Genomic DNA, 15,010 nt, shown 5'->3' with positions numbered 1-15,010 from the left:
GGACTAGTCCAGATGGTAGGCTGCCAATGATGGTGGCTCGCACGGAGGAGGCAGAAGCAGAGGTTGTGACACGTGGACAAAACCTGCATATATTAGAGGTCTGAGCCCGCAGGAATCACTGATGAAGTGAGTATGGACTGTGAGAGAAAGAGAGGAGTCAGAGCTGACTCTTACGGGATTTTGGTTTCAGTAACTTAAAGGAGTTGCCTTAGATTGAGATGATGCCACTGCCAGAGGAACAGGCTTGTTTAGAAGGATCGAGAGTTCGGTTTAGGGCCTGTTGAGTTTAATTTGTCCATTAGACATTGAAGGGGAGAAGCTGAGTGGGCCATTGAATGTGAATCTGTAATTCAGGAAGCCAGCTCGTCCTGATACACAGTTGTCAGAGACCAGAAGGTATCTAAAGCCATGAGATTGGATGAGGGTAGGGAGTAAATGCGGATGGAGAAGTCCAAGGTCTAAGTCCTGGAGTGAAGATATTAGAGCGTTAGAAACTAGACTAGCATTTGACAATAGGCAGAGGACAGGAGAATTTCATGAACAATAAAAGCAGTAGTTCAGTTCAGTTCAGTTCAGTCGCTCAGTCGTGTCCAACTCTTTGTGACCCCATGAATCGCAGCACGCCAGGCCTCCCTGTCCATCACCATCTCCCGGAGTTCACTCAGACTCACGTCCATTGAGTCCGTGATGCCATCCAGCCATCTCACCCTCTGTCATCCCCTTCTCCTCCTGCCCCCAATCCCTGCCAGCATCAGAGTCTTTTCCAATGAGTCAACTCTTTGCATGAGGTGTCCAAAGTACTGGAGCTTCAGCTTTAGCATCATTCCTTCCAAAGAAGTCCCAGGGCTGATCTCCTTTAGAATGGACTGGTTGGATCTCCTTGCAGTCCAAGGGACTCTCAAGAGTCTTCTCCAACACCAAAGTTCAAAAGCATCAGTTCTTTGGTGCTCAGCCTTCTTCACAGTCCAACTCTCACATCCATACATGACCACAGGAAAAACCATAGCCTTGACTAGATGGAGAAAAATGTATTTTATATAGGCATCCATAATACATTCTTACTATTTTCAAATTCACTAAACAGAGACTACAGTTAATTTGCAGTGTTTCAAAAAAACAAATTCAAAAACTAATTAATGAAAATAATAAGAATGTTTCACGTTAAGCAGATAAACTCCTCAAAAAGTACTTCAGAAACTTTTTTTGGGGGAGTTGTATGAACTTTTGTTCATTTCAAGAAAATTAATAAAAACAGACCCAGCAGGGCTGCTTTTGGGCAACATTTTTGTAACAAATTACTTGGAGTTGGATGAATATTAAATATTCTTAAATACATGGACATGTTAAAAATTATATTATCTTTGAGGAAATAAATAGATTATTTAATTCTATAATTACAATGTATTAGTAGCTTTAAAGCATGAATTAATAGAGGATTTCCAAGAGAAAGGGAAGATCCCCTTTTCTTGGAAGGGAAGGAAAGGGGAAGGATATGATTTTAGAGAAAATGAAGAAGTGAAAAACAAGCAGCTTGTTTTAATTTTTAAATAAAGCTTGCTTGTGAGAGCCTGGAGAGAGAAAACAGAGAGAAAGAGAAAGAGATATTAAGAGAGTCAGAAAGAGAGAGAAGAAGAGAAAGAGAGAGGAAGAGAGAGAATGAGATAGATTTGTGTGTATGGACTTGAGAGGGTGTTTTGTTGTCATTTTTAAGGTAGAAGGGAGACTTGGGAATATTTAGAATGGCTGAAGGGAAGGAACACAGTAAAGAGAGAGAACGCAAGAATGAGAATAAGTTCAAGAGTGGTGTTGGAAGACACAGAAAAAGGTTGGTATCTAGCTCACAGGGATTAGTCTCAGGAAGGACTCATTTTTGAGACTAGAGGGAAGAATGTGAGGATGAGTGGGGCATTATGTAGAAATGCTGGTTGATAGTGCCGGGCTAAAAGTTCAAGGATATCATACCTTTGTTATTTTATTGCCTGCCGTCAAGGGGCATTAGCATCCTGCTAGAAGCATTCTTTCGTTTCTCATCACAAACCTATCCTTGGTTTGTGATCCAGCATTTTCTAAATATTTCATGGTGTACCTCATGGTAACTTTTAGCAAGTCAAGATATATTTTATAAGAGGGAAAAGTGTGAAATATCCACTTGCTCATATATGTGTTCTACCCATTGAAATTAAGCTGGATGATTTAGAAATTTTTTTATCATTTCTTCAGGAAATCCGACTTATTGATTATGAGAAAATGGTGGATCATAGAGGAATACGGGTGGTGGCATTTGGACAGTGGGCAGGTGTGGCAGGTAGGTATCCAAGGCTGTTACATTTGCCTGTAAATTTGCCTGGAAAGTAACTGTGTTTTTTCTGTGGCAAGGGGATGGGAGTGTTCATTTCCACCAATAAAAATAAACATGGTGGGTGTGAGTAAGAATGATGAATATCAGGGGAATAAAATGAGCCACTACATTTATTACAGAGATAAAGAAAAGGAACAGAGAGAAGGACAATAGCTATGGATAGGCTTGGAATTCTTCTGTTTGGGAGCTGAAAAGAGAGATCAGTTTGCGATGAGAAATTTGAAAAATGAAAGAAAGGGTGAAATGGGAGAGGTAAGATGTGGAGATCGGAGAAGGCAATGGCACCCCACTCCAGTACTCTTGCCTGGAAAATCCCATGGACAGAGGAGCCTGGTGGGCTGCAATTCATGGGGTCGCAACGAGTCGGACACGACTTCACTTTCACTTTTCACTTTGATGCATTGGAGAAGGAAATGGCAACCCACTCCAGTGTTCTTGCCTGGAGAATCCCAGGGACGGAGGAGCCTGGTAGGCTGCTGTCTATGGGGTCGCACAGAGTCGGACACGACTGAAGCGACTTAGCAGCAGCAGCAGCAGATGTGGAGACAGGAACCCATGGAGGAGCAGTCTACAAGGATAAGAGATGGAATTTGGGGAAAATTAACACTTGATTTTTGTCCCAGCTAGTACTTTGAACCATCTTTAGTTGAGAAACACTACATGTTATAACTTTGTATCAGATTAGACTACTTGAAGGTCTGTGATTGTCAGAATAAGTAGACAGAAAATTTGTAAGGTATAGAACACAAAACACTATCAACCACCGTGACATCAGTGACAGCTCTTGCGCACCCAGCATTCCACCTAGCAACTCGCAGAACAGAATAAACACTCCTTTCAGGTCATGTGGAACATCCACCTAGATGGGCCATGTGCTGGGTCACAAAACAATCCTCAATGAATTAAAAAGTTTAAAAACCATAGAGTATGTGATCTGACTATAATAAAATTGACTTTGGTATTATAATACAAAGATATCTAGAAAATTTCCAATATTTGGGAGATAAACAATGTTTTTTAAAATAATCCATGAGTGCAGAAGACCTCCCACAGGAAAAATTAGGAAATATTTTTAATTGAATGAAGAATTAAAATAGCACACAAAAATTTGTTGAATAAAGGTAAAGTGCTTTTTAGAAGGAAATTTATAGCATTTAATGCTTTTATTAGAAAAGAAGAAAGCAAAAATTTAAAAGCTGGTTATTTTTTAAAAAATCAGTAAATTTTATAAACTTCCAGTTAGATTAATTTTTAAGAAAAGAGACAGAGAAGTCACATTTTAAAAAAGCAATATTAGGAATACAACAGGAATTATCACTATGTACGTCACAAATTTTAAAAGGATAAGGGAATATTATGGATAGGCCAATAAATACAACAATGTTGACAAAATAGGCAAATTGTGCAAGACACAACTCACGAAGAAATAAAATTCTTGAATCTCAATGTACAAAATAAATTATAGGCATTTGTCAAGAGAAGCAAATTATTATTTGTAAAGAATTATTATAGTAGCTTCATTCATAATAGCCCAGGCAATCAGCAGAGGAATGGATAAATAAATTGCAGTATAGCCATAGAATGGAACACTCCTCAGCAATAAAAAGAAGCAAACTTCTTATACACACAAAGTATGCCTGAATCTCAAAAGCATTATTCTGAGTAAGGGTAGACAGACAAAAGAATAATAAATATTTAAAATTTCATTTGTGTGCAACTGTAGAAGAAACTATGCTACACAGACAGAAATAGAATCAGTTGTTCAGAACCAAAGCTTGGGGAGGATTGACTGGGGTGATGGGAGTAGCTTATATCTTAATTATGTTGTTGGGAATATGGGTGTGTACATTTGTTAACAGTTAACAAAGTTTAGACTTTAAATCGGTGTGATCTATAGTATATAAATTATTCCTTAAAAGTAAACATCAGAAAAAAGATCAAGGAAAATTTGTCAGGGATATGGAGAGGGAAAGTTCTCTTCCGAGAAAGAAGAAGGGGAGAATGGATGCTGAGGTCCTCACTACGGGCATACTAAGTTTTTGCTATTTTGAAGGACATCCAAAATGAGAAATCCATGAGGTAGTTGACTGGGTCTTGAAATAAAATATCAGTGTTAGAGATACAGACTTGTAGTCATCAGTATACAGAGAATACCTGAAATTTAGGAATGAATGAGTTTAGCTAAGGAAAATAAAAATGTAGAGATTGATGAGAAGAGAGCCTGGAACAGAATCCTGGGGGTGACAGTGTTAAGCAAGGCGCAGGGGACACTAATATACAAAGACTAGGATGCAAAGAGGAGCATGCAGAAATTTAGGGTGATGGTGTGTTCAAGCCAGGCACGCTGAGGGAAGAGAGTTCCAACAAAAAGAAGCTCTACAATCTGCCTGCAGTACAAGAGACCCCAGTATGATTCCTCGGTCTGGAAGTTCCCCTGGAGAAGGGATAGTCTACATACTCCAGTATTCTTGGGCTTCCCTGGTGGCTCAGACTGTAAAGAATCTGCCCGCAATGCGGGAGACCTGGGTTCGATCCCTGGGTTGGGAAGATCCCCTGGAGAAGGGAAAGGCTACCCACTGCAATATTCTGGCCTGGAGAATCCCCATTGACAGAGGATCCTGGCTGGGTACAGTCTATGGGGTCACAAAGAATCAGACACAACTGAGTGACTAAGTACACGTTGCCAAATGCCTCTGACAAGTAATTCAAGGTCTGCAAAGTGTCCACTGAGTTTAGCTGTGTAGGTCACTGAAATAGCTGAGGGTGGGAGGAGGGGTCATAAGGTCAATGGTGACTTTGTTTTCACATGTTCATTTGTTTTTGGTACCTGAGAAATGGAGGTGTGTTTAAATGTTAAGAATTAACCAATACAGAGGGTTAGAAAGAGGACATAATTCCAGAGTAAATTCCTGAGTGAGACAGGAAGGATGGGATCTGGAGCAAAGGTGGAGAGATTAACCTTAGAGAAGAAGAGGCACACTCTTTCCATTTTAGCAGGATTGGAAGTGGAGGGGACAGGAGGGGGGGTGCAGCTGGGTTAATTCTTTTGATGGCAGAAACTTGAGGGAATGGATAGATAACTTCCAGGTCCCCTTCCAAACTGAGATGCTGTGGTCTGTGCTTCCTCAGAGCATGGAGCAGGTTGGAGAACTGGCAGAGAAAAGAGTTTCCACTCCTCCTAACTAACGGTCTTTCTGTTGGTCTGATTCTGCAACAGGGATGATCAACATTCTTCATGGGATGGGTTTAAGGCTCCTTGCTTTGGGACATCACACACCTTTTATGGTGAGATGTTTATTGTGTCTAATTTTTTTTTTTAAACACATCACATTTTAAACATAGAAATATATCTTGGGTGGTCAACTAATGTGAACCACATATGCTTGCTTGCAGCACATTGGCATGGCTCATAACTACAGGAACAGTGGTCAGGCCGTGCAAGCTGTCCGCGATGCTGGCTATGAAATATCTCTGGGTTTGATGCCGAAGTCAATAGGGCCCTTAACATTTGTGTTCACAGGGACTGGTAACGTATCTAAGGTAAATTCCAACTGTCTTCTTTCCGTAAAACAGTCTGGAACTTGGGCACTCACCTGAAGGATGTGGGCATTTTGTTGACGTTTCAGAGCCTTTTTTTTCCATGACTGGGCATTCTATTCTTGGTACTTTTCTAACATATAAACTTTTCCTGTAGTAAAGAACAGTACTGGTCCAAACTTACTCTTTTTGCTTTTAGTTGATTCCAAGCTGTCAGGGGCTTTGAATTTTTTTTCTTTTCTTTTTAGACAGATAACTCTTTGCAGTGAAAAGTTCTGTTCTTAGGGTGCTCTATTTTACCTCTGTCACTGAGATGTCCGCAAATTTAGAAGTAACCCCAAGATGAGATGCTAAGAAATTTAATTCAAGACTAGAATAAGTCTTATAGCTATAATTATGTCATAATTAATAAGTCTTATACCTATAACTATAGTTGTAAGTCTTATAACTAATAAGACTAGAACTGTTATTTTCTCCCTTCTGGGGTAGTTTTGAGAATGCATTTGTGATCCCCTAAAGAAACTTATAATTGTAAAATAGATATTTCTTCCATGAGACTGTTTTACAGACAGGACATCACTATAGTATACTGTGAGATAGTCATGTGATTTGTTTTTTGGGGGGGTAGGAAATACAGTTTCCCCCTTCAGATAATTTCTGCAATGGAGCAAAAGTTAAATAGAAATATTTTTATTGCACTCTCAATTCTAAACACTTTTGTGTCTGTGCTGAATAAGCTCAAGTAAAAAATTAAAGCCCTTTCCAACGTGCATGTGTGCGTGCTCCGTTGCTTCAGTTGTGTCTGACTCTTTGGGAGCTGATGGGCCATAGCCCACCAGGCTTCTCTGTCCATGGGATTCTCCAGGCAAGCATACTGGAGTGAGTTGCCTCCAGTTGCCTCCTTCAGGTGATCTTCCCGACCCAGGGTGCGAACCCACGTCTCCTGTGTCTCCTGTATTGCCCATGTTTTCTTTTACCCAGTGAGCCACCTGGGAAGCCCCCTCTCCAATGAGTGGTATTTAAATGGTTTGCAGGCTGTATGCAAGAAGCTCATCCGTACTTTCATGTTGTGGTCCCAGTTGCAGGGCAGGGCAGTAGAGCTATATAATTGTGGAGAAAGTGAGCTGGAAACTTTTGAGGAAATGAGGAAAACATATTGGCTCTTTTCTGATTGATTTTTAAATTTTCACTCATGCATTATTTACAGGGAGCCCAAGAAATCTTCAATGAATTACCTTGTGAGTATGTGGAGCCACATGAATTGAAAGAAGTTTCCCAAAATGGAGGTAAGGAGGTGGGAGGGGAGAGACTTATGTATCTTTGTTTTTAACAGTTTGTGCATTACAATATTTTATCATCATAAACCTATATCACTTGTGACCCACTTTACTAATTTCTTTCTCCTCTGCAAGACCTGAGAAAAGTGTACGGAACAGTGTTAAGTCGCCATCATCATCTTGTCAGGAAAACAGATGGTGTATATGACCCTGTGGAGTATGACAAATACCCCGAGCGCTACATTAGCCGTTTTAATACTGATGTGAGTATCAGACCTAGCTTTTGAGTTACTTGCTCATGATACACTATAGTTAGGCTATTTTTAAGGCCAGAAATTGTAAATGTGTACCTTGATTTTCAGTTCCCTTTGTTGATTTGTTGTGAGTCCTTTGGGTATTATGAGTTGTTCTTAGGGATTGTTGGCTTTTATAGATGTTTGGAGTGGCAACGGCAACCCACTCCAGTACTCTTGCCTGGAAAATCCCATGGATGGAGGAGCCTGGTAGGCTGCAGTCCATGGGGTCACAAAGTCGGACACGACTGAGCGACTTCACTTTCTCTTTTCACTTTCATGCACTGGAGAAGGAAATGGCAACCCACTCCAGTGTTCTTGCCTGGAGAATCCCAGGGACGGGGGAGCTTGGTGGGCTGCCATCTATGGGGTCGCACAGAGTCGGACACGACCGAAGTGACTTAGCTGTAGTAGCAGTTTGCCTGGTAACTTTGTGGCTTCTGTGGGTGTGCCCTTTTCTTCACTGACTCTGTTTCTACTTGAGGTCTACTTGAGGTCCTAAAAGCTCTAAATCATTTCCTGTGGGTTACTGTTTTCTGTATTTATCATGAGTTATTACTTGGACAAAGCACAATGTGGATGAGTTTTGATTTCAACATTGATCCATCATTTCTATGACCACAAGTTGCAATAATAATCTCGGCCAGCCATCTTGAAATACATTTTGATTACAGGGAACCAGCGTGAAATAGTATGGTCTCCACTGTACAAAAGTTACTTCCAATTCACATGGGGACACAGTGGTCTCATCTTGTAAAAGGGATAATATATATGTGCTCTGTAATCATTGGTTATGCATTCGTCCTCCTCAAAATCAGCCAACAAAAATGCATGCACCTGTTGTGGAAAGGCAGGTTTTAAATAATTTTAAATGTTTGAACAAATATAGCATTTATAGATTTTGGTATGAAATTCAGTGTTATAACATGTAGAGCATGTTATAGACGAAGGACCTTTACCTGTACCTTGAGAATGCTTGAGAAACAGGAACTACAAAAACTAGTTTCAAATGGAAAAATTTTGAACCTAGTAAATTTCCGTCCCTTCCCTTTTCCCCAATCACAGAAGTATTGGTGATTGGATGCATCCTAAAACTTATAGTGACCTAGTTATCATGTATGCATGCATGTAGCTCGTTTGTGCATGGAGCTTACAGATGTTATCTGATTTAATCTTCACAGCATCCCTTTGAGGAATGGGGTACGTATTATCCCCATCTGGCAGGTAAGGGAAACAGAACCCAGGGAAGTTGAGGTAGAATGCTTTTAGATCATACCCTACTAGAGGCTGAGCTGGAAATAGATCCCTTGGTTGCTTAAATTTCTATTTGTCTTTTATCGGCTATGTAGTATATTGTAGAACACCAATATTGATATTTATGTTCATATGTTTTTCTATGAGGTAGTTCTCCACCAAAATCTGGGTGGGTATTTATTGCCTTTGCTTCAAAATGTAGCTACTGACTTGGCAAATAACAAAGTCAGTTAGAGGTAATGTTGTTTCTCATAAATTTTACTGATAGTTCTCTTTCAACACACTGCACTGAAAAGGGCTATTTCCTATCTTGTTGAACTTGGAATTTCCTTTCCAGATTGCACCCTATACAACTTGTTTAATTAACGGGATCTACTGGGAACAGAACACCCCTCGTCTACTCACCCGCCAAGATGCTCAGAGTCTCCTGGCTCCAGGCAAGTCCCCAGTTGCTGGTGTTGAAGGCTGCCCTGCATTGCCACACAAGTAAGGACTTCAGCAATGACAGCAGTATTCAGCAGCAGGCCTACTGGGACAGTATCACACGCAGGGATCCAAATAGCACAGGACTTGACTGTTAGTAACTGGTTGTTTGCCTTACCTTACTTAATATCCTGGCAATATTTGACAGTTAACCTTCTCTCTCTCTTTTTTTTTTTAATTGAAGTATAATGATTTACAATCCTGTTAGTTTCAAGTGTACAGCAAAGTGATTCAGTTATACATATGTATAAAGCAACATCCCCAAAGTTAGAAAAAGTGTTCCGGACTTAACTGTGTTAAGTGATCACTGGATTCTGTGATAACATGTTAGAGAGAACTGATATAACAAGGTTTCTTTTTCTTTCTTTCTTTCTTTTTGCCCTATGCAGCCAGTTTATTTTTTATTGAAGTATAGTTGATTTACAATGTTATGTTAGTTTCAGGTGTAAGCGCAGTAATTCAGTTTTATATATATATATATATATATATATATATATATATACACACTCTATTTCAGAATCTTTTTCATTATAGGTTATAATAAGATACTAAATATAGTTCCCTGTGCTATACAATAGTTCCTTTAAAAAAAATCTATTCTATATATAGTAGTGTGTATCTGTTAATCCCAAACTCCTAATTTATCCCTCCCTCACCTGCTGTGCTCATTGGAAACCCTAAATTTGTTTTCTGTGTCTATGAGTCTATTTCCTTCCTTCCTTCTTGAAATTCTCTCCTCTTAACTTCTGTGAATCCACATGTAGCTAAAAATTAAACTCCTCAGAGAGGTCTGTACTTGCTTCCACATTCCCATCTCTCTTCAGTTTGTTACTGTTTTTTCCCCTGAAATTCTTTTGCTTATGATTTTAAATTTTCTTGTATTTATGATTTTTCCTGCCTTACTCGAACTTAATCTCCTTAAGGATAAGGGCCCTATTTGTCTTGACCACAGATATCCAATATGTTGTTTGACGTATAAAGTTCAAATAATTACTAATGTTGAATAAATTCAGTAATCAATAACATATTTGTGGAGCACCTGGTCTTCCTGGCACTGTGCTAAGCTGAGTAATAAAGAAAAAATATGACTGTTACCCTCATGCATGTAGCTGGCATCAGGTAAATGCCACAGGAATGCTGGGAGCAATCAATATCAGAGGAGTTTAGAAGAAAGTGGGAGGGGGTGTGGGCTTGGCAAAGTCTTTAGAGAGGAGTAAGAACGAGGATTTCAAGTCACAGGGTTGGTGTTTGATAAATATGGAAACACCAAAGCACAATTTAAGACAGTGAGTGGGATAGTCTAGTACTAGGATAGGGTTTACATGGGCAGTTGGAAACTAGAGATTGGGCAGGAAAATTGTGGTCAACCTCTAAAGGATTTCTAATCCTGGGCTGAAACTTTTGTTCATAATTTCAGAGATTTCCATGTATTAACATGTAAAGTTATACACTATTAAGCAGGGTGGAGGTAGTGCAATTGAAAAATCTAAGCTGTTTAAAGCTAACTAAGTAGTTCAGCTTCAGGCTATTGTCAGTGATTTCTCTAGGAAAGCTTTTTTAAAAAATCTTTTTATTGAGTATAGTTGATCCGCCTGCAATGCAGGAGACAGGAGACATGGGTTCTATCCCTGGGTCGAGAAAATCCCCTGGAGGAGGAAATGGCAGCCCACTTCAGTATTCTTGCCTGGAAAAAAAAATTGCATGGACAGAGGAGCCTGGCAGGCTACAGTCCATGGGGTTGCAAAGAGTCAGATATGACTGAGTGACTAAGCATAGCTGATTTACAATGTTGTGTTAGTGTCAGGTGTACAGCAAGTGAACCAGTTATACAATACATATGTGTGCATACGTGCTAAGTCATTTCAGTTCAGCTTAGTTCAGTTGCTCAGTCGTGTCTGACTCTGAAACCCCATGAATTGCAGCACGCCAGGCCTCCCTGTCCATCACCAACTCCCAGAGTTCACTCAGACTCACGTCCATCAAGTCCGTGATGCGATCCAGCCATCTCATCCTCTGTTGTCCCCTTCTCCTCCTGCCTCCAATCCCTCCCAGCATCAGAGTCTTTTCCAATGAGTCAGCTCTTCGCATGAGGTGGCCAAAGTACTGGAGTTTCAGCTTTAGCATCATTTCTTCCAAAGTACACCCAGGGCTGATCTCCTTTAGAATGGACTGGTTGGATCTCCTTGCAGTCCAAGGGACTCTCAAGAGTCTTCTCCAACACCACAATTCAAAAGCATCAATTCTTCGGCACTCAGCTTTCTTCACGGTCCAACTCTCACATCCATACATGACCACTGGAAAAACCATAGCCTTGACTAGACGGACCTTTGTTGGCAAAGTAATGTCTCTGCTTTTCAATATGCTATCTAGGTTGGTCATAACTTTTCTTCCAAAGAGTAAGCGTCCTATCCAAGTCTTTGTGACTCTGAACTATAGCCCGCCAGGCTCCTCTGTCCATGGCATTCTCCAGGCAAGAGTACTGGAGTGGGCTGCCATGCCCTCCTCTATGGGACCTTCCTGACCCAGGGATTGGACCCACGTCTCCTGTAGCTTCTGCATTGTAGGCAGGTTCTCTGTTACTGAGCCACCAGGGAAGCCCACATATATCTATATCCACTCATTTTTAGGTTCTTTTCCCTGTAGGCCATTGCAGAGTAATAAGTAAAGTTCCTATGGTACAATAGGTCCTTACTAGTTATCTATTCTATATATAGCAGTGTTTACGAGGAAGGGATTTTTCCTTTTTGTTTCACCTCTTTTCGTTTCCTATCTTCCTCTTCCTCTTTTTGCTTGTGGTTACTAAAACTCCTATCAGGAAGATTCTCTGTATCTCAGAAGATCTGTTTCCTGAACAATGAGCCATAGGAAAAAGAGCTAAGAGCCTAAGAAATATTTGCCATCTACTTTAAAAAATTTCCAAGCACTTTTCATTTTTATTCATTTTTAATTCTGTTGGAAACTCCAGAGATCCATGCTGTCATCTAAGTATTGATGTTATTTACAGACTTGTGGCAATCTGTGACATTTCAGCTGACACCGGAGGATCCATTGAGTTTATGACTGAGTGTACAACCATAGAGCGTCCCTTTTGCATGTATGATGCAGATCAGCATATTATTCATGACAGGTGAGTTTGCTAAAGGTGTTAGATGCGGTGAGATACATAGTAATATATCATTTACTTCGTTTGATATGCTACTCTAAAATACCCACACTGAGTGACTGAGCACAACAACAATGCAAATTTCCACAGATATGCTCAAACATATTTAAAAACTTGGTGGAAAAACCACATACAAATTTGAGCGCTTAAATGCACACACACGTATATATGTACTGCATTTCAAAATGGGTTGCTGAAGAAGGGAAAGGTTTTATTTGAAAAAGCTTGTTTATTTTCTAATATACTATGGCACAAAATTACAAATATATAGTAGAGTAGACATCTGGAAAAGTTAGAACTTACACATAAATTTTGTCCATCTGAATGAAACGTGTTGATTCTCCTAGTGTGGAAGGCTCTGGGATTCTGATGTGTTCCATTGACAATTTGCCAGCACAGCTTCCAATTGAATCTACAGAATACTTTGGAGACATGCTTTACCCTTATGTTGAAGAAATGGTAAGTGGACTGGTAGCATCAGCAACATCTCTGTGGCTTTAAGTAGAACTTTGGAGTGATCTTATGAACGTTCTGGTCTTCTGTATCTAAGAAATCTGTTGTAAAATGAAATGCCAGCCCTTCCCCAAAGCATGTACTGACACTCTTATTTCATCCATTCTGCTTACTTGTTTCATGGGAAATGTTATTATGTAACTGCCTTCATGCTTCATTACAACTGTATTTATCTTTCATTACGCATACTTTATTAAGAATGTTCCTGACATTGGAAACGAGGTTTACTTTATTTCCTCTTTTCTTCTGCTTTCTAGATCAGTTCATATTGGGGCATTCTTACTATACTGTGACTGGATGTGTGTATGTATGTGTGTGTGCTTGTGTGTGTGTGTGTGTGTGTGTGCCCAGTTGCTCAGTTGTGTCCGACTCTTTTTGACCCCATGGATTGTAGCCCACCAGAGTCTTCTGTCCATGGGATTTTCCCGGCAAGAATACTGGGGAGGGTTGCCATTTCCTGCTCCAGGGGATCTTCCTGACCCAGGGATTGAAGCCATGTCTCCTGTATCTCCTGCATTGGCAGGAGGATTCTTTACCACTGCGCCACGGATTTGAAAAATCAGAAATGGAAAAATTTTGTTTGAGTTTAATCATTAATGCTTAGTTAAATGACAGCCTATGTTCTAGTCATGTATTATTCACTGTGATCAGTGATTGTTGAAAGACTGGGTGTATCTATTTTTTAAAATAGAATTTACCTTTATTATTTATTTATTGGGCTCTGCTGGGTCTTAGTTGTGGCATGCAGGATCTTTAGCTGCAGCCATGTGGGATCTAGTTCTCTGAGCAGGGATCGAATCATGGCCCCTGCTTTGGGAGCACAGAGTCTTAGTCATTGGACTACCAGGAAGTCCCAGTATTGTGTTATCTAAATTCCACTTTCTCTGTCAGAAAAAGGCTTTCTTGTTTCATTTTTATTGTAAACATTCACACCCATCATGCTTTATTTCCTTGCTAATGGTTGTCTGCCTCTGGCAAGGTTCCAAAGGTCTGAAGAGTGGCTCTTATGCTTTTCATCCATAGTTTCACCCAGGAGCTTTCATACTAAGATGGGGCAGTAGGTAATGTGGCCTGAATAAGTACAGCTTCCAGTCTATCTTCTTTTCTTTCACTTACTATTCTATTTTGACCCTTTATTTTTCCTCCTGGAATATGTCAGCAGGGAGATATAACAGGCTTTAGAAAATGCAGGTAGCAGGCATTATTATGGCTGGAAACAATATTATACAGCATTGACTATGTTCTAGACAGTGTTCAGATTGTTTATTTGGCTGCATCAAGTCTTGGTTGCATCACGGGAATCCTTTGCTGCAGTGCTCCAGCCTTCTAGTTGCGGCACTCAGCTCTGGAGCGCCCAGGCTCAGCAGTTGCAGCACACAAGCTGTCTAGCTGCAGCTCAAGGGCCTAGTTGTTGTGTGGCATGTGAGATCTTAGTTCCCCAACTAAGGATCGAACCCACATCCCCTGTATTGCAAGTGGACTCTTAACCACTGGGCCACCAGGGATGTCCCCAAATTACTTTATATATTTTAATTTTTTAATACTCATGGTCACTCTCTCAGGTAGGTACCGTTATCAACCTATTTTACTGATTAGAAAACTGAGGCACACGAAGAAGTGAAGGCTGAGAAGGGTTGCTGACGCATCTGGTGCTGGACCTGAGGTGTGTCTGGAATTGATGCTTAGGAGTTAAAGTAGCTTGACAAATTGTCAAATTTTACTGGAGACGTCAACTTGTTTTATGGCCTTGAGCCAAGCACTCACTTGCTTTCTGCACCTCAGATATTTACCTATAAAATGATATTTAATTTTTAAAAACGTATTTGCTGTTATTATTTTTATTTTTTGGCTTTGTTGCTGCTTGCCAGCTTTCTCTAGCTGTAGTGAGCGGGGGCTCCTCTCTCGCTGCGGTGCTCAGGTTTGTCCCTGTAGTGGCGTCTCTCGTTGCAGAGCACAGGGTCTAAGGCATGCGGGCTTCTCTAGTTGTGGCGCATGGGCTTAGTTGCTCTGTGGCACGTGGAATCTTCCCTGACCAGGGATTAAACCCCCGTCTTCCTCATTGGCAGGCGGATTCTTAACCATTGGACCACTAGGGAAGTCCTGATAATACAGAATCTTAATGGTCCCTCCA

The 15,010-nt window shown here is 40.4% G+C and overlaps 1 protein-coding gene across 1 annotated transcript in view; it reads left to right on the top strand.

Annotated features, from left to right (window-relative positions):
* AASS (aminoadipate-semialdehyde synthase) overlaps positions 1-15,010 on the top strand; it is an 83,101-nt gene that overhangs the window by 13,036 nt on the left and 55,055 nt on the right. The window contains exons 4-11 of the mRNA XM_068972618.1: positions 2,221-2,305; positions 5,577-5,644; positions 5,753-5,899; positions 7,104-7,182; positions 7,309-7,436; positions 9,058-9,206; positions 12,208-12,330; positions 12,714-12,825. Coding sequence (XP_068828719.1) covers positions 2,221-2,305; positions 5,577-5,644; positions 5,753-5,899; positions 7,104-7,182; positions 7,309-7,436; positions 9,058-9,206; positions 12,208-12,330; positions 12,714-12,825 — 891 coding nt within the window. The remainder of the gene's footprint in view (positions 1-2,220; positions 2,306-5,576; positions 5,645-5,752; positions 5,900-7,103; positions 7,183-7,308; positions 7,437-9,057; positions 9,207-12,207; positions 12,331-12,713; positions 12,826-15,010) is intronic.

Source organism: Capricornis sumatraensis, chromosome 5, assembly GCF_032405125.1.
Source record: "Capricornis sumatraensis isolate serow.1 chromosome 5, serow.2, whole genome shotgun sequence".
NCBI lineage: Eukaryota > Metazoa > Chordata > Mammalia > Artiodactyla > Bovidae > Capricornis > Capricornis sumatraensis.
The sequence above is the reverse complement of the archived record's forward strand: the minus strand, read 5'-3'. Positions and strand labels throughout refer to the sequence as shown.